Source organism: Antedon bifida, chromosome 4, assembly GCF_963402885.1.
Source record: "Antedon bifida chromosome 4, ecAntBifi1.1, whole genome shotgun sequence".
NCBI classification, from domain to species: domain Eukaryota; kingdom Metazoa; phylum Echinodermata; class Crinoidea; order Comatulida; family Antedonidae; genus Antedon; species Antedon bifida.
Genome location: NC_136229.1, coordinates 14,020,422 through 14,040,036, shown reverse-complemented (window position 1 = coordinate 14,040,036; position 19,615 = coordinate 14,020,422). Strand labels below are relative to the sequence as shown.

The 19,615-nt window shown below is 33.9% G+C and overlaps 3 protein-coding genes and 1 pseudogene across 9 annotated transcripts in view; 3 read left to right on the top strand and 1 right to left on the bottom strand.

Annotated features, from left to right (window-relative positions):
* The window catches only part of LOC144840170 (dynactin subunit 2-A-like), a 30,107-nt gene extending 24,228 nt beyond the window's left edge, over positions 1 to 5,879 (top strand). Inside the window, exons 8-13 of one of the 2 annotated variants that reach the window (XM_078695883.1) lie at positions 48 to 86; positions 440 to 589; positions 1,533 to 1,562; positions 3,074 to 3,176; positions 3,744 to 3,835; positions 4,481 to 5,879. In XM_078695883.1, coding sequence (XP_078552009.1) covers positions 48 to 86; positions 440 to 589; positions 1,533 to 1,562; positions 3,074 to 3,176; positions 3,744 to 3,835; positions 4,481 to 4,567 — 501 coding nt within the window. In that variant the 3' untranslated portion in view covers positions 4,568 to 5,879. The remainder of the gene's footprint in view (positions 1 to 47; positions 87 to 439; positions 590 to 1,532; positions 1,563 to 3,073; positions 3,177 to 3,743; positions 3,836 to 4,480) is intronic. The other variant, XM_078695884.1, reaches the window with a different exon arrangement.
* A 1,605-nt stretch (positions 5,880 to 7,484) lies between these two features.
* On the bottom strand, positions 7,485 to 10,022 carry LOC144840197 (large ribosomal subunit protein eL27-like). The gene is made up of 4 exons (XM_078695921.1): positions 9,954 to 10,022; positions 8,978 to 9,230; positions 8,043 to 8,153; positions 7,485 to 7,594 (listed from the first exon to the last, which is right to left on the bottom strand). The coding sequence occupies exons 2-4, from the start codon at positions 9,226 to 9,228 to the stop codon at positions 7,546 to 7,548; spliced, it is 411 nt and encodes a 136-aa protein (XP_078552047.1). The 5' UTR covers positions 9,229 to 9,230; positions 9,954 to 10,022; the 3' UTR covers positions 7,485 to 7,545.
* Positions 10,023 to 14,550: 4,528 nt separating this feature from the next.
* Positions 14,551 to 19,615, top strand: part of LOC144840149 (kinesin heavy chain-like) — a 53,468-nt gene continuing 48,403 nt past the window's right edge. For all 5 annotated transcript variants that reach the window (XM_078695849.1, XM_078695848.1, XM_078695845.1 and 2 more), the window contains exon 1: positions 14,551 to 15,087. In XM_078695849.1, coding sequence (XP_078551975.1) covers positions 14,962 to 15,087 — 126 coding nt within the window. In that variant the 5' untranslated portion in view covers positions 14,551 to 14,961. The remainder of the gene's footprint in view (positions 15,088 to 19,615) is intronic.
* LOC144840984 (uncharacterized) lies at positions 17,916 to 19,554 on the top strand (annotated as a pseudogene). The gene is made up of 3 exons (XR_013611981.1): positions 17,916 to 18,453; positions 18,589 to 18,696; positions 18,815 to 19,554. The product of XR_013611981.1 is annotated as an uncharacterized LOC144840984 (transcript).

Below are 19,615 nucleotides of genomic sequence, written 5' to 3'. Positions count from 1 at the left end.
ACACTGTGTTTACAATTTAAAGATTATATATTCTTTCTTTTTTTTAGTCTGCACTGACTGCAGAAACTGCCTCCAAGACACTAACTGTAAGTACTGTTATTGTTAATTAGTTATCTGCACCTTAGCAGATTACTCCTTGTGATTGTATGAGATCATCATCATCTTTGTTGCGGATGTTCAGTCAGTGTACATTCCCAATAATGATTTAGTTAATTAAAATAGTTTTCAAATGAACAAAATCGGTCATGGAGGAGAAAATCCATGGTGTGCTGCATGATTGCATGGACATTATTACTTGGAGAAGGTTGTTATTGATGGCTATAGCATGCCAAACCATGCCATACATTTGTAATGTTATGTAAAAATGGATGTGGATGCTTTTTTATCTGACTGAAGTCTAAAAAGGTTTCTATTTAATTTAACACTAAATTTTATTTAGGAAACTGTGAGTTTTCTACAGGAGAAACTTAACATTCTTGAACCAATCCAAGTAGATCATGTAGATGCTAGGTTACAAAGCTTGTTAATGCGTCTAAACCAAGCTAAAGATAAAAAGAGAGCATTAGAAGATGCGGACAAAGATAAAAAGGTAAAATATATTTTCTTTTCTTTCCTGTTGCAGGTATTCCTAGATTATTTTCTTTATTGTTTTCAACTTCTTGGTCACAAATAAATCAAAACAAATTTATCTCTATTCCATTCAGATACATAAAACTAATTTTGATTTTACATCTGTCATTTAGTAAAAGCATTTTTTTTCAAAGTAATGTTGGTATAATTCAATGAAGTAAGTATGTTCATTATTTTTAACTGTTTTAAAGTAGATTGACCATAATGGCCCAATGTTTTGCTTTGAAGTTTGAGTTTGATGGTGCCACCACAATTGAAACATTGTACAATAATAATAATAATTTAATAATAATAATAATAAACTAAATTCTTGTTTTATAACAAAATTAAAAGTTAATTTATAAGAAAGTTATGGTGTACATAAAAAGAAGTACACAGTTTAAAAATGTTACTTTTTTTCACAAAAGGCTGTTTTTGGCATTATAAATTTAGTTACAACATTACCAAAAAAAGGAAAAAAAGAATGAAATGACCAACAGGTTCAAGCCTTGTCTTTTGAGGGGTGTGGGAGCGCTTACCTAACATATTCCTAAACTGCCCTTGAGTGTGATTAAATTTAAGCACACTTGGTAAACTTCTACAGACAAAGATAAAAACAGCACACCTACCTGTAAAGCACCCCTGAATGTGTTGAAGAAGTGCAATTTGTAGTATACCTACATTTTTAAAGACATCCAAGCCATACAAATAATTACAAAAATAAGGTGACCAATTTCCTAAGTGTTGAAGCCATACAAATAATAATTTGTTTGAATGTTTAGCGAACTGACCTGTATCTTTTTAATCAATTTGTAATTATTGTTCAATTCAAAAATATGTATGTGACTAGACTAGATGACATTGTAAACTGTATATCTTAATATCCATAAATATAATTTATTTTTTTGTTTGACATTGAAAAGAGAGAGATTGATACAGAAACCTCTAGGAAGGTAATAATTGAAATAACTTGCATAAAATATTTGCTTTTTATTTATTTTCTTAACATTTATAGTAGAACCCCTTAGGTAAATTCCTCATGATGTGGTTGTACCTGTAAGAAAGATCAGACCTATAAAGGTTTAAAGCCTAAAATAAATGTACAAAACACAATAACTGCCATCTAATACAAAATAATAAGTCACCTAATACTGAAAACATTCTCCTCTGGTTTTGATTAGTATTGATATATAGTTCATTAATTGTAAACCAGTAAAATAACTTAATTGACTGTCAAGACAGTTTAATTTTCTTAAATGTTTAATTTACAAAACTGAGATTTGTAACTAAGAGGTTCTACTGTATTTTTATTTTATACACTTTGTGAATTCTTTAAAGTAATATGTGTAAACATTTTCGTATATTTTGTATAATTTTGTTTAATCTGAACATTCTAGCTAGCCACTTTTCTGTATGTACTGTACCAGAAATCATACTGCTTTTGAGAGAGAGTTAGAGGGAAAATGGCAAAATCAGCGCTGTGGCCATGTTACAAGAGTTGTCAAAACAAAATAGATTATCTTATAAAAATCCTAAAAAGTAGGAAACCTTTTGCCATGTTTTCCCTGATTGGAGAGGCTTTAACAAACACAGTGTTAAATTGTAATGCTGATTGTTCATTAGTACAGCATAGTGTGGAAATATGTATTGTAGCTTTTGGTTGGTTTTCTGATTTTCTCTCTTTACTTTTAATAATTCAACATGGTTGAGGTACACTTGCATAACAAATAATACTTATTGTCAACAATATTTCCCAGTCATGTAAGGGTATGTTCAGATCTATGGAGTTATGCTTTCATATTCTTTTTATGATTTGTGATGGGTTTTAATTTAGAAAAAGTTCTTTAATTACCGGTATTAATTTCATAATTCTTGTCTTAATTGTAAGTCTCTGACATTTTTAGTACATTAGTTTTAATAATTTTAGAAGTTTTTAAAATACTGTTTAGATATTAAGATATATTATATTGAGATACTCCAGAGTTTCTTGATGTTTTTAATGGTCATAAACCCTGGAGTGTCTCCGGAGATCACTCCAGAGTTTTGGTATGAAAGGGGTATAAGTGAATTCTATTATTACAAAATCTTAATCCATTGCTGTTTTAAAAAGATATTTCTCTATATCTGATAAGGCGATAGATGTCTTTCCCATTGCTGAACACACTTTTAAAAATGTTGTTGTTCCCTTCCTCATCAAACTTGGAGCTGCATGATCATTGATTTTTCATGATTGATCAGTTTAAAAAAATGGAAAATCTGTCAATGATTGTGGTAAATCTGAAACTAATAGTTTAGTCCCACTTTAAAAAAAAACCTGTTAATCCCGGATGTGAAACTAACTTTTTTAATTGGCCTAAAGATAAATCCTTTTCTGTATCTGTTTGCAGATTTGGAAGTACTATGGAAGTTGTTGATTATTAGGTATTGTTTAAATATTGATGGTTTATTGTTACTAATATTGTAGATTTCTGAATTGTATGACATGGTAGAAAAATGGAATGGTGTAGCAGATACTTTACCAAAGGTGGTTGAAAGATTACAAGCATTAAAAGTTCTTCATGAACAAGGTATTTCAAAAACTCAATAGAGAACTTGTTTACCAATCCTCAATATTATAGTTCAAATTCAGGCTTTTGTAACATTCTAAAATGGCTGCCTGAGCATCATACAAAACTTGCCATTAACACCTCATTCATTCAATGGTATTACCACGAAAAAGTTCTATCATTAAGTATGCTAGATCACATGGTCAGCATCGTATGCCTGTATCATTCAGAAACCATGGGGAACTTCTATATGTGGAAATAAGTTTGTGAACTAGTCAATGGCAGTGTTTCATACATTCCTGGTGCGTTTGCACACATGATTTGTGCATTAGATGAGTTTGTTTCCCATTCCCATGTACAAAAGTAGGTTAAATAAAATACTACTAATAGTATAATTTAATTGTATGAATGCACAATAAAACCCAGTCAGACTGAGTAATTATTTGCATACATTTTGTTTTAAAAAATAAAGTTCTCTGGCCTGAAAAATTTGGTACACTAATAAAACATCCAAAATCTTTCACTGTTTCAGTTATTTCTTTAGAATTATAAGTGTTGTATCTTTATTTTGTGTTTGTATTTTATTAGCATTGCAATTTAGTCAAGCAATGACTCATCTAGATGTAACCCAGCAGCGAATTTCAACAAGTCTACACAGTCAAGAAACATTACTCAAAGAAGTAAGATTTTATTTTCTAAATACAATAGAACACCTATTATGGTATATATATTTTCTCTTAATAGAGTTGTCCCTATTCTGTAGACACTAACCTGAAAAAATTATCCCATTAATAAGGAGATTTTTCATGAAAAATATGTCAAAGTGAACAATAATTGAACAATAAACAATGTTTATTGTATTAAGAATAATACATTCTTTAATAGACTCGTTATTAAAAAAAATCTGCCACGGATTGGTCACATTCTGCATCAATTTGCTTTATGAAATGCAATTACAGTACATAGTCAAGGGGACAATGAATGTCAATCCCATGATCAATCAATATATTGGTATTTGACAAAGTTGAAGGAAGTATCATAATTAATGAAAATACATTTTATAATTAATAAAATAACCATCTGAATGGTATAATAATATAATTATTATTAAGTGTTGGCTGTATATTGGACTCTCTGAAAAAAGTACTATTGCATGCCATGTGACCCACAATCGTCAAATCAAATGACAGGAATTTATTTAGGTGATATATAATATTGTCTCCGACATGGATCCTTTAAAGCATGTTATTGAAAAGTGTCAATTTTTTTAGTCCAATGAAATCTTAGAATTAGCTACTGTATTACTATTTTTATTGTCATTTCAGCTTCAAAACTCATTTACATCAAATATGGCTGCCATACAAAGCAATTGTAAGAGTATTGATGAACGTATTAAGAAGTTCAAGAAATAAGTACAATCCAAATAAGATGGTGGTTGTTCATACTCTAATTTACAAAAATTTATGTATTTATTATATTGTATTAAATATATTACTGGGGTTGATTTTAGCATAATATACTACAACACCGTTATATATGTGCTGTATTTAATTTTTAAGCATCACTTTAAACAGTCAATTTACATGTTGCTGACCATGTGCAGATTGATTTTCTATAAATAAATGTGTTAATCTGTGACTTGCACCCTACTGTGCTGAATTGCATACAGGTGTGGACGACACATATAGTATAATCTGTTATCAATGAATTACCATTCTGTGTACAATTTTTTAAGAACTTTCAACAAACCAAGTCAACTAAAAAAATTGGTCGGCCTGGTTAGCTGCAATATTTGATTGGTCAAGGACAACTTGTTGATCTTACAGGACGTACAGAAATGCAAATAATTAATAGGGACACACAAAAGCTACGATTTGGCCTAAAATTATGGAAAAGTCCCAGTAAAACACAATAGACAACAACAACCCATTCCCTCTTACACAAGGTTTTCCACCAACAGCGTGTAATGGCTTTTAATGCGCCAAGCAACTATACAATCTGGAAAATCATTGTGTACAGACTCAAAATCCTGTGTGCATGGCTAAAAACTAGTATAATCTATTAGTACAAGAAGTGATGGATCCCAAGAACTTAAAAAAACATGTGCATGCGATGGGTTGGGTCTATAATATGTATCAAAAAGGGATTGAATAGAGCTCTGCATAACAATATTTTCCAACGTATCCTTACATTAAACACATGTGTTGTTGTTGAGTATACCCTTAGTAATATGTTTTGGAAAAATTTCATTTAGCTTCGATTTTGTATAGATGACAAATTTCGTTTTTGTAAAAGCTACCAATTAACGGAGTACTTACTCGGACGTTTCGATCTCTTAGTAATATGGTTGTGATTTGCGATCACAGAAACTTAAATTTATTTACAATCTCAACTTCAGGGTTTTTTATAACCAACAGGACTTTATTTGAAAAAAAAGCCTAGTTAAGGCCAATTACCTGTCGCCTGATTGTCTACATACACAATATTTCAAACAATAATGTGATATTCAAATAATCTCATCTAGATTCTGTGTAGATAGAGAAAATTAATTGTAATTAAACTAAGCCAAAATAGTATTGTTACTATTCGATCTGATACCATCAGATCTTCGTTGTTTGGTGTTGCTGGTTGCTATACTGTAGGTTTTATAGACATTCAATAATTTGTAGTATGTACTGTACCTTCCTCTCTGTTGATGTTAATGAAGGTAGCTCTAATTTGACTTTTTGTTTGTGATTTTCGGTTTAGTTTATGTTATGTATGCAATAGTAATATGGCTATCCTTTCAAAACTGTTGATAGATGTATAAATGGAATAAAGATATTAGCATGCTTAAATCATTGAGCTAGAATATTATTTATTGTTTAATGTTATGAATCGGACACAGATGATACCAATATTAACACGCAAACTTTCAACCAGAGATCGCCATCATTTTGGGAGGTTGTGCATTCTTCTGGTCTACCACTGACAAATAGTAATTCACTATGCTCTCGCATGCGCAAACCATTGTTATTATGCTGTCCGGGCTTAAGTGGAGCGTTTTGATAGGAACTTATTTTTTATCATGTGACCCACAATCATCCAATCAAATGACGGCAATCTATTTTTGTGTTATATAAAACCTCTCATGAGGAGGGCCTCGAACAATACATATAAATTTTTTTTTAAAGGGTAACATGTGCTCGTTGCTGTCGCAAAATAACAAATGCCCTTTTCACATCTGCAAAATGTAACAACTCCCGATCATTAACCCTATAACCAACCCTTGAATTTGATAAAAAACATTTTTGCAACAGGTTTTGTTGTTACGCCGAACAACAAAACATCAGTGCAATGAAATACGGTCTTAGACGTATGAATGACTTAATAAATCAAATCTGAATCTGCTCCGCCGAAATATTTTGACAGAGGTTCAGACATTCTGGGGTACATTGTGTGTACGTGTTGTAAATCGCACTCCTCAAGGGCAGTTTAGGTGGTTAGGTGAGTGATCGCACTCGCTTGCCTTAAAAGACAAGGCCTGTGGATGAAGTATAATTTTATTGGGTATGAAACTATATTAGCGGGGAAAGGATTGTTTGTATTGTTAGCGGCAGCCAAGATTATGTAGGCCTATACGCCATATTCGAATACAGTATTTTACTAGGCCTACATATACTGTATGTGTTTTCATATTTGTACAATAAACTATAACAAAAGGTTCGTTCTTGTTTCGACATTTCTTTTTCACCACCAATCCATTCGAATATACATACATAATATATCTGGGAGTAGCTTTCCCCACTACACAAATGTATCCAGAAGGTGGCATTTCACAAGTTTAGTTAAAACTTGTATTCTGGTTATCACATGGTTCGTGGTTGGTTGCATGGTTCTCTCTTGACGTTCAACGGAGGTGAAATATATTCGCCAATTTGGTGAATAACATTAATAATTAGATTTTTTCACTACTTTGTTACACAATTACTGTTTGACTCGCACAAAAAAATATGCAGACCGTCATTTTCGTCAGTTTAGGGTCGGTCAGGCGTGGCCATTACAATAATTATTATAATTAATTAATAATTATTGACACAAAAACCCATACATAAATAAATACTATATGGTGTGGTAGTGGATTGTTTTGTCTTTTTATCATAATTGACCATAAAATGTAAATTTGAGAAAAGGAATGACCCGATGTAATGTTTATTATTTTTTTAAAATGTCAAAACATTGTAGGGAAAGTGTTTTCAAATTAAATTGGTTTATCTTATTTCTCAAAACTGGTATTCAGCTTTTTGTACTGTGTACTGATTCTGAAATTCACAAATAAAGCAAACTATGTTATCATTTTCATATTGTTTTTTTTTTTAATGACACAAGAACATTATTTTACAGAGGGCACTTAGAATCGCAGCTTCTGGAAAAACCATTTGTTCTTGCCAGTCTTGTACCTGCAAGAGACAAAAACACTAATTGTTAGAAAGTTATTTTCAAAATACTAGGAAGTAGTTTTAGGTATTGTACCCAAATTTTTATCCATGAAATTCCATTAATCCTGAATGTGGAATAACCATCGGGGGAATATTTTCGCCAACATCGCAAAATTGAGCGATTCAATTTAAATGGCAGTTCTGTTTTTTTGTAGGTTAAAATGGACCTGAAATGGATTTTCGATTTTTTTCATTTTAATTAGCGAACACTGATTTGACAACATGCTTTGGGCAAAGGGAACAATAAAAATATATATTTTTTGCCAAATTTAATCAAGTTTGGTAGCAATTATTCCACGACAAAAATTACCATCAGCCCAGACCTAGCAGTGTGCTGTAGAGAGGTTCCTTCATGCATGAGATCCTTCATGCATGAGATCATTTAATTATAATAAATCCAAAATCTAACCTTTCAACAAATTTGGATTTGACTTCTCTCCTGGCCTTCTTTTTTAGACTTGGATCTTTAAAAGCATCTTTGTTCACAACATTCTTGTTAACAGAAACATCTACTGAGTATCTAAATCAAAGTAATATTGGTTTAGGAATTATATTCGACACATATTTAACTGCAGTTATAGGCTCCAAGAAGTTGGAATGTAACATTTATCATCTCAACTTATTATATAATATTTATGTTTAGTTTGCGACGTTTCAAGAAGAGAGTACCCAAAATGTTCACATTGCCTAGCAACATTCCCGAGGTCAGACACCAGGCATCAACATTTGCACTTTGTATAGAGTTCTGCGATGTGACGTCACAACGATAGAGGACGCAGCATGGTTGCTAGCCAACAAAAAATCCGTTCAATGCTAGTATGTTGATAAACTGTATAGATCTGTATTTCTATCAAATTATGTATCTTAGCTTGATTTTTAGCTTGATTTTTAGCTTAAACTGTAGTTGAAGAATAAATAGATCATTAAAAACAAATATTTAGTGATCTTTTGAAATTTTAGTTTTACTTCAATAAGCCTATTCCAAACCATTGGTGACCTGAGAGTCACTCGGGCAAGTTGAACGCATTTTTTGGTTGGCTAGCAACCATGCAGAACTCTATGGTGTGCGCACCAGTGTGTGCTAACGGATGTGAAACAATAAATTGGGAACTGTAGAGCCGCAAGTCGTAAAATCAACACAAGACATAAAAATCAACAAAATACCTTTAAAATATATGAGAAAGGGGTTCAAGTGTGCAAAAAAAATAAATCAAAAACTTTTGGCCCAAAATGATTTTCATAGACAGTTTGTTTTCAGAATCTCTATTCATGAGTATATATATTTATTAGCAGTTTTTACAACATTTATTTATTTAGTCTAATATTATTTAAATGAAAATTTACCTGGTCGGCATGAGATGGTTATAGTTATAAACCTTGACAAATGTTTTAATTTTGGATCGTTGTTTAGTTTTTTTTTTACTCATTCTTTTCGTCACTTTTCGAGGATAACGATCAATTCCTGCCACTAGGGCATGGCCATACATTCTGTCTGATGAGCCATCATCATGATTCTTGACAATTACAGCTTTGCGACCTGCAAATCGACCGCCAAGTACAAGAACCACTCGCCCAGGTTTCATAAATTTGCCCATGGCTGAAAAAGAACATATACCAAGTGAGTAAACAAAGTTAAAATCTAAGAAAGCATTAATAGGTACAATGTCAGTCAAACATACCACTAAACTAGCCTAGGTTTTGCTTCTTTCCTAATAGCATTAGTTTTTTTCCTATCTATCATGTAATGAGCATCATCATTCATGCATTACCTGCACAGTTTTTGTTGAAATGAAAGATTATGGTATTCAGGTTTAATATACATAGGACCAAAAAACAGCTTAAATCAGTTGGCTGGATAGTTGCTACAAGGTGGGCACGGGTCTAGGCCTAGCTAATGGGTTGGGTAAACCGTATATCACACGAAAATAATGGCAAATGATGCAGCAGAAGGGATACTACTAGCCTACTTTATATTCATGATGTTTAATAGAAACATATATGCATTTATAACTCAATCCTATAAGAATTATTTAAAAATAATAGACCTGGACCTATTGGACGAAGCTTAAAAATGGAAAAGATATATACCGTAAATTAAGGCTAGGCTAGGTATCTGGCCCGATACCTGTACTCTAGCTAGGCCTAGGCCTAGGCTAGAGCTCCGATGTACTACTTATTTGCAGTTTTATTAAATATATACAATTAAAATTATTACGTTCAATTAACTAAATTATTGTTACGTTAACTATTATTGTTATTTAATTCTCTACAATTGCGGATCATGTGGATAATACAGGATTTTCTTGTCGTATTTTCCTACCTAACAGCTCCAACCAACAGCAGCCTGAAAAAAAGGAAGTTAAAAGGTATGATGGGAAGAGATATAATATCTGGAAAAAAGGCCGAAGGCTAGAGGGCGTACTACTGTGGGTGTAAACAGAGCCATATATAGAGAGAGTTACGACTTCGAATGGATTAGAAGCCATGTTTGTGTCCAACTATTCCTATGTAGCGTATGGAGTTGAGTCTTTTGTTTTGAAAATGTATAACGTTCAAAAGGCTTTAATTATCGAATTTAATATCAAAACAATCAATTTGATTAAAGGTTTTTGTTAAAATAATAAAAAAATTATAAAGTTACTGCGAACATGATTAAAAACAACAAAAATAGCAATTTCGGAACGGCTCTGGTTGTGCGCTCCATGCACGCTCTACGCGTGCGCGTTTAGTTTGTACAGCGATTCTCTATAGTAATTCATTGTTTTTACATTTTGTTGTTTAAAAATCATGTTCGCAGTAACTTTATGATTTCGTTATTATCTTAACAAAAACATTTAAACAAATTGATTGTTTTGATATTAAATTCGATATTTAAAGCCTTGTGAATGTTATACATTTTTTAAGCAAATGACTCGACTCCATACGCTACATAGGCATAGTTGGACACAAACATGGCCGGTGTGCACACCACGTGACTTTCTAAAATCCGTGAACGCAATGCCGTAACTCTCTCTATATATGGCTCTGGGTGTAAACAGAGCCATATATTGAGAGAGTTACGACTTCGAATGGATTAGAAGCCATGTTTGTGTCCAACTATTCCTATGTAGCGTATGGAGTTGAGTCTTTTGTTTTGAAAATGTATAACGTTCAAAAGGCTTTAATTATCGAATTTAATATCAAAACAATCAATTTGATTAAAGGTTTTTGTTAAAATAATAAAAAAATTATAAAGTTACTGCAAACATGATTAAAAACAACAAAAATAGCAATTTCGGAACGGCTCTGGTTGTGCGCTCCATGCACGCTCTACGCGTGCGCGTTTAGTTTGTACAGCGATTCTCTATAGTAATGCATTGTTTTTACATTTTGTTGTTTAAAAATCATGTTCGCAGTAACTTTATGATTTCGTTATTATCTTAACAAAAACCTTTAAACAAATTGATTGTTTTGATATTAAATTCGATATTTAAAGCCTTGTGAATGTTATACATTTATTAAGCAAATGACTCGACTCCATACGCTACATAGGCATAGTTGGACACAAACATGGCCGGTGTGCACACCACGTGACTTTCTAAAATCCGTGAACGCAAAGTCGTAACTCTCTCTATATATGGCTCTGGGTGTAAACTGGGTGTAAACCAAAGATTTTATATAGCTGAAGGCTAGATCGCAATAAACAAGGTTATAGCAGTTCAAAAAATGATTCTCCATGGAGAAGGAACCAACAAGATGGCGGCTGCAATCGACCAATCAGATATGCCCTACGCAGTACGGACTACTACGCCTGTGTTGAGCCTATCTGTGCGTGAGAACGATACGCAACGCAGCGCGTTAAGCGTATGCGTTCTATTATGATCCTCATATAATACTGTACAAAAAATGCTAGATTACCAAGAAATTATTCATTTTATTGCGATTAATTTTAATTTATAAAAACTTCACTCCCTGTGCTTTGACGTGACAAGAATATGTGTTGTAATTTATGTGGTCTTAATGTATTATATTAGATTATTATTTTTTATATTAAATAATGTTTTTGAACACATTTACGGCCGGCAGCCATCCTGTTGGTTCCCCTCCTGTTGGAATCACTTTTCAGTCTGGAGTACGCCCTCTAGCCTTCGGCTTTACCTCACTGTGTACAATTCAGTGACTTATTTATTCTATTATTTATATCACTGTGCTCCACACTCAGAGAGAGATGTAATAAGAACTTCGGCTATTACAAATCACTGGCTCCACTGGTACCAAATTGGGTTCACTTGAACAGTTACCGTAGTACTATTTCTATTTCAGAAGTTAATAAAGGCATAAATAGCGCTCCGTAGAGAAATAAAGAGCGTTCCACCAGTCGTCAGAATGGCGTTCTGAATATACCTCGACGAAAGGATATACAATTATAATTGTTTTTTATACAAATGTTGTCTGTTTCTTTATAGCTTATCAATCATTTTTAAAGCAATTAACAAATTAAATATATATCATGGTATTTAATTATCTAAATTTTATTAATGTTTTTACATTTTTTTACAATTAAGCATACGTTTTCCTCTTCATACATTAATGAGGTACATTCAGAGCGTCATTTCGACGATCGAGCATTCTCTACTTCTACGGAGCGCCATTTATGCCTTTATTTACTTCCGAATTAGAAATAGTACTACGGTAACTGCTCCAGTGGACCAAATTTAGCACCGGTGGAGCACAGTGATATAAAATAGAAATAAGTCACTAATTTTAGTATCTTTTCGTATGTTAATACACTGTGCTCAAGTGGACACAATTTGGCGCCAGTGAGGAGCACAGTGATATAAAATAGAAATAAGTCATTGAATTTTAATATCTTTTCGTATGTTAATAACACTGTGCTCAAGTGGACCCAATTTGGAGCCAGGGGAGCACAATGATATAAAATAGAAATAAGTCACTGAATTTTAATATCTTTTCGTATGTTAATACACTGTGCTCAAGTGGACCCAATTTGGAGCAAGGGGAGCACAGTGATATAAAATAGAAATAAGTCACTGAATTTTAATATCTTTTCATATGTTAATACACTGTGCTCATGTGGACCCAATTTGGCACCAATGGGAGCACAGGGAAATAGTCACATACAAAAACATCGAGAAAAAATACTTCTGGAATTAAAAAATATTTCAAACTTGGTATATTTGTTCAATATCGGTTACTCCATCCGTAAACCAAAAGAAAAAATAGTTTCAAGCCACGTCAGTGATTTTAATAACTTGCGTATGCTTAAGATAATACTTAAACTCTAATAATGATTTTTAACAAAAAAAACGGTTAGGAATTCGATTTTTTCCCTGTAAATTGAGCAACTTAAATTATAAAAATATACCAAGAAATATATATTGAAATCAAGGAGTGTTTTTATTTTACAAAAGAAATGTTCGTATGTTAATACACTGTGCTCCAGTGGATCCAATTTGGCGCAAGGGGAGCACAGTGATATAAAATAGAAATAAGTCACTGAATTTTAATATCTTTTCGTATGTTAATACACTGTGCTCATGTGGACCCAATTTGGCACCAATGGGAGCACAGGGAAATAGTCACATACAAAAACATCGAGAAAAAATACTTCTGGATTTTAAACATATTTAAAACTTGGTATATAAGTTCAATATCGGTTACTCCATCCGTAATGGAAAAGAAAAATTAGTTTCCCTGTGCTCCCATTGGTGCCAAATTGGGTCCACTTGAGCACAGTGTATTAAAATACGAAAAGATATTATAATTTAGTGACTTTTTTCTATTTTATATCACTGTGCTCACTGGCGCGCGCGCCAAATTGGGTCCACGTGAGCACAGTGTATTAATTAGATGTTTTTGCCCTACTCTGACGTAATTTGTACTTTATACTAAGTACATTTGAGAATACTTGCGAAAAAAATCGTAGAACCCAGACCTCCAGATCACTAGCCTGGCGTTCATACCTCTAGACCACCGAGCTTGCGCTAATGGCTAGTGGTTAGATTCGAGTCCAAGTAAGCAGCGGGTACTGCACCAACATGATTGTAATTGTAGTTTTGCGTCAGGGAGTTGAGTAATTAGATGTTTTTGCCCTACTCTGACGTAATTTGTACTTTATACTAAGTACATTTTTTTCGCAAGTATACTCAACTCCCTGACGCAAAACTACAATTACACAGTGTATTAACATACGAAAATATATTAAAATTCAGTGACTTATTTCTATTTTATATCACTGTGCTCCACTGGCGCCAAATTAGGTCCACTTGAGCACAGTGTATTAACATACGAAAAGATATTAAAATTCAGTGACTTATTTCTATTTTATATCACTGTGCTCCACTGGCTCCATATTGGGTCCACTTCTTGAGCACAGTGTATTAACATACGAAAAGATATTAAAATTCAGTGAATTATTTCTATTTTATATCACTGTGCTCCTCTAGCTCCAAATTGGGTCCAGTTGAGCACAGTGTATTAACATACGAAAAGATATTAAAATTCAGTGACTTATTTCTATTTTTTATCACTGTGCTCCACTGGCTCCAAATTGGGTCCACTTGAGCACAGTGTATTAACATACGAAAAGATATTAAAATTCAGTGACTTATTTCTATTTTATATCACTGTGCTCCCCTGGCTCCAAATTGTGTCCACTTGAGCACAGTGTGTTAACATACGAAAAGATATTAAAATTAGTGACTTATTTCTATTTTATATCACTGCGCTCCACTAGTGCTAAATTTGGTCCACTGGAGCAGCTACCGTAGTACTATTTCTATTTCGTAAGTAAATAAAGGCATAAATGGCGCTCCGTAGAAGTAGAGAATGCTCGATCGTCGAAATGACGCTCTGAATATACCTCCATTAATGATGTCATACTTTCCCACAATTCTTGTAATTAATGCGGCGAATGATTTGGGTAAAAGAACAGATTTATGTTATAGAATGGGCGTGAATTTCGTATGGATTATCCGAAATTTGTGAATTGTTTGTTCAGAAGTTTTCCTATAGAAAACATAAAGATATAAGGATTGTATCTATGCCGTAAAATTTGTCGAAATATATTATATAGCGATTTTCAAGCTATTTTATTGACATCGGTAACATCCAAAACACACCTATTTTTTCTGTGACAAAAACCGGACTGCTGCAGTGCATTCAACACAAAATATACATCGACGGAGGTCATTTGAATGAAGTAGGCCTAGGCCCTAGGCTATATAAGCTCTAGTATATAATGATTGTTTAAACATTTCTGTTGAGTAAAAAAGAGTACTAATAAGTAGCAGAATCCGAATATACAGTTGGTTTGGAACGCTTACAAAATGGCAGATCCGGCAGAATGTAGCATAAAGGTTGTGTGTCGAGTACGACCAATGAATGATTCAGAATTAAAGTCTGGTTCAAAATTTATTGCTAAATTTCCCAAAGATGGTGAGCTAATTTTAGGGGTAAGTACCTACTGCCTACTGAAACTAGGCTACACAAACAGATAGGTTTACGGAAGCCTGTTCGTGCTACTACTACTAGGCTAGGCCTTGTTAAATATTAAGAGCTGTTTTATATTTGTTATTTATAAACTGCTGTCAGCTAGATAATTATCTGGTGGACGTCAGTTTATTGTCTCTCGGACGGCACGTAATTATCTGGCGGATGCCACTTAATTCTCTGGCGGACGCCACTAAATTATCTGGTGGCTGCCACTTAATTATCTGTCTGTATTGCGCCAATTATCTCACCGCCAGCCACTACAACAAGTTCTCATAAACACCAACCCTTAGCCCAGGTCAAATCCAAGCATAACCAAGTTTCATGTGCTACGGTGAACTTGTTCAAAGCAAAACTTAACGTCGCATGGTCTAACCACCCGCTGAAGTTTTCACCCTATAGAGTATGATTTTATTGCTAAGAGGGGCTTTTAAGCACTGAGTGCTTCACCTCAATCCCGTAGACGAAAGTGTACGGGAAACAAGTAAGAATAAGATAGTGTAAATTATATCTTCCTATCTTCTTATTTTAGCTGATAGATCGGCCGTACCAGCACGCCATTCGTTCCAATCTCTCGCTTCCTTCTATCATTTCACAGTGGTGTGTACAGACACTTTGTTTTATAGAGCAGTGCAATATTACTTCGTAATCCGTAATTATTTTGTAGAATGTTTTGAGTGAGCATCAATCAACAACAGACTGAGCGAAAAATGGCGACGGGTGTAATAATTGCTAGAGGGCAAAACATGACTGTAATATGCGACTTGATTTACGTTCTTGTGTACTATCAGTGTTCTGTACACACGTTTAGACATTTTTGAAATATTTCTGTATTTTTCTGTCTGTTTTCGGCTTTAAAGATCAATAGGCCTACATTATGTCAGTTTTTATTTGCATCAGAATACGCTAAAAAAACAAAAAAATAAAGCCATGGTATGCTAGGTCTGTGGAGGAAAATGATTTTGACGGCTCTAGAACATCTCTACTGGATATCTTCCAGGCATATTCCAATGGAAAATTTGATGATGGAGGAATCCATGTACAAACAACACTTGTAAGTATGCTGGTAATTCAGTATGCTAGACTAGGGTTGATATAGGTCTAGTTTAAGCTAGGCTATAATATGGTCAGGACAATTGTTAAAATTACTGATTTTAATATCCCCTTTCATTTATTTTTTGTCCCATACTGTCGTCAAAATTTATAGGCCTACTATTATGGCTACAGTTTTAGTAGAATGTGGGCCTCTAGTACTAGTACTGGCCCTACAGTAGATAGGCCAATGTGCTAGTCATTTTGCTACGACATGTGTAGGACTAGCCTAGCTCTACTAACTATTGTGCACATGGTTTTTTATTCTAGCTACAGTAGGTCCAAAATGTGCGCTTAGCATCATAGTGACAATTTTTACTCGTGTGTCTATGGGATTCATACATACTTGAGCTGTATTTTTTTTTAGGTGAAGATATTTGTAGCAAAGGAGAAGAGCAGGCTCGATGTTAGCAAGGCCAAATGAAAAAGTAGGAGATGTGTCATATCTCGGCAATTACATTGACTTTTTTGTAGACGAGTGCTTCGGATTTAATACCAGAAGAAACGTTAGTTGTGAATAAGGACCAAATGCATTTGCTTTGAAAACGAGAAAGACTCTTCCAGAACCTTGTCTAGAAGTATAAGCAAACGGAAAGATTCAACTGAAAAATGATATCAGTGGTTATCAGATAAAAACCTGGGATGGACATCAGATGCAAGTAAAACCATGGGTTGTCAGTTTGTCAATGTGCTTTCAAATGTCTTAGGAACCATGGATGGACACCATATAACTTTACTTTACAAAATTAATGCTGGCCATGGTTTAAAGGTTAATTTAAGCCCTGAAATAACACCAAAGAGCAGATAAAAAGCCAAATACCTTTTTTTTCACAGCCGATCAATGAGAAAGGAGTTTCTCAACCTTTTAGCTAGACGCCTGACTGCTGATAAATCGGCAGCTAACATACTATCAGAATCAGAAGTGGATGCAAGAGTAAAAAGGTTACTAGATGAGTCAGGTCCTGAAATTATTTGGGATTTGATGCTTAGAAACTCTGGAAGACCAGAAGAATACACCAATTTTTTTCAAGCATTTATCCAAGGCAGAGTAGAAACAGCCGTTGATGATGGGCGTCACGATCAAGTTGATGATGATGGAGAAAGTATGGTACATCTGGCGATGGCCATCGATTCCAGAGATCTTCACGAACAAGTTAAGGCAGAATGCCTTGAAGAAATTGCAATCCTTTCAGTGCAGTGGCTACGTATGCAGTTTTGGCCCACACATTGTTCTGCAGCTGCTCATAAACATACTAGCAGGTTGAAGGTGATGGTTGCAGCAAGACAAATTAGGAAAACACACATTGATGTCCATTATGCATCTGCGGTATTTAGGTACCAAAAGAAATTCTGTGTGAAATTTCAACAGTGTACCTCACTAATATGCGAAGATGACCATTAAGGTCAGCGAACCAGGTTTTCCAGTTGTTACAGTTGAAAGGGACGAAAATGGTTGGATTACAACAGAAATTGACAGTAAGGGATCACAATGTTTTCTTTCTCACCATCTGTTAGCCTGGATGTTGATATTCCAGAGACTATTAAAGGCACATTTTACCACGAGCAGGTTCATGTAGGTTTGAAGAAAAATGCCTTTGAAGCATCATCATCATTTCGTCATGCTTCTGAACTACATTGTGCTCTAACATCAAATCGGCCTATTGAGTGTCATTATCATGACTATACCAGACCACAATTTTCAATTTTTGAGAACACAACTTGGTCACCATAGTTGGAAAAACCCGGCAGAAAGAGTGATGACTTAAACCTTGGTCTTTAAAGAGTCTGTGTGATGAGGGGTGAAACTTCAACAATGGAAAATGAGCTTAAAAAATCCAACAACTTGAAGAGCATTCGTGAGTTATCAAATAAATTTCCAATCCTGAAACAAGAAGTTGAAGATGCTGTACAACCAGCACATTATTCTTAAGGTTGGCACTGAAGGAAAAGAAGTTTAAAATATTTCAGTCATCAAGTAATGACCAACTAACCACTTTGGCTGACAACTCGAAGATCGACGATGAGTTTGAAGCTATAACATTAATGGACACATCTAAGCCATGTAAACAATCCAGGAAAATGAAGGCATTTATGGACACTCACTGTTGTATTCACTACCAATTCAGCATAAAGAAGTGTGGGACTGAAGAATGTGGTGTCCCAAGAACTCCACCCGACATCTTTAATGATCTTTTCCATTTCCAGTGCCTCAAAATGACCACTACAAACCCTTTGAGGTAAGAGTAAATTTGATATTGAATGAAATGTTGATTATAAAAGGTGTACAGTACTCATAGCAATCAATTCAATGTATGGTTCATTTTAATTCCTTTCCTGCAATTCTTTATTTTTTTCTAATTCTGTTAACCCAGGAAACAGTATGTATGGAAAGCAGGATAGTGAAAAGCAAAAACAAGCGTCATAGTATGCCATTCGCTCCATCAGGAAAGAAAGCCTGCAATGTTAATATGGTAGTACAAGTAGGTGTGAAATAATTTTCTCCTCTTGGTATATATTTGAATTGAGAGAATAATGAGAGACATTTGTTCCCTTGGCTTGAAAACAGCACATTTATATATATATATTTTTTTTTTTTAGTGTGGTGAATGTCTCAAGTGGCGCATATGTTACATTGCAAACGTCTTTAAGGGTGAAAAGAGACCGGAGCTTGAAAGAGCATTAGAGTTGATTTCATATTCATGCGCTTCATGTTTCCAAGACATTGAAGATGAAGAAAATGACACATTCAACACAGTTTTTGTTAATGACAAGCTCACATGCCCATTGAGGTTCCCCACTACAGTACTACAACACATTTACAGATGTGCTGTGTCTTTATTGTGGAAATGAGCAAAATCATTTTCCCATTTGTAATCTGTGTAGAAAACAGGGGAAAGTTGCAAAGAAAAAAGTCACAAGATCATTTGCTGGTCAGCAAGATGACTGAATCTGAATTCATACCAAATCATACTTTTGTGTTCTATGATTACAATTTTTTTACAGATGTATTGTCCCCCGACTTGAATAGGCCATTGGCAGTTTTAATAAAGTTAATCATTTGTGAGAAAAAACCCTAAAAAAAGACAAAATAAACTGTTTAATTCAACCAAAATCCCATCGGCTAGCAGTCAATTTTACTATTTGTCGCAGTTTGTTCAGGTAAATAAGTTTTGTCGATCTCATTTAAATAACTATAGGCCTATTTTACATTAAAATAGCATACTAAAAATTGTATTTATCTTTATCATATCTTGGTCGATATAGCCTTGCAATTAATATTTATTTTGTTTAAACAGGTCTACTATCATTATATCACCTAGGATGTATACCTTGTTAATAGTGATGTATAGCATAAAATAAAAAAATAAAAAATAAATAAAAATAACAAGTGCCTCCCTT

What these genes read in the sequence shown, in the direction of transcription:
- LOC144840197 (XM_078695921.1), bottom strand. Translation starts at nt 9,228, where the DNA reads ATGGGCAAATTTATGAAACCTGGGCGAGTGGTTCTTGTACTTGGCGGT. An exon ending in AACCATCTCATGCCGACCAG is followed by an intron (nt 8,154 to 8,977) that starts GTAAATTTTCAT and finishes ACTTTGATTTAG; the next exon opens with ATACTCAGTAGATGTTTCTG. An exon ending in AAATCCAAATTTGTTGAAAG is followed by an intron (nt 7,595 to 8,042) that starts GTTAGATTTTGG and finishes TGTCTCTTGCAG; the next exon opens with GTACAAGACTGGCAAGAACA.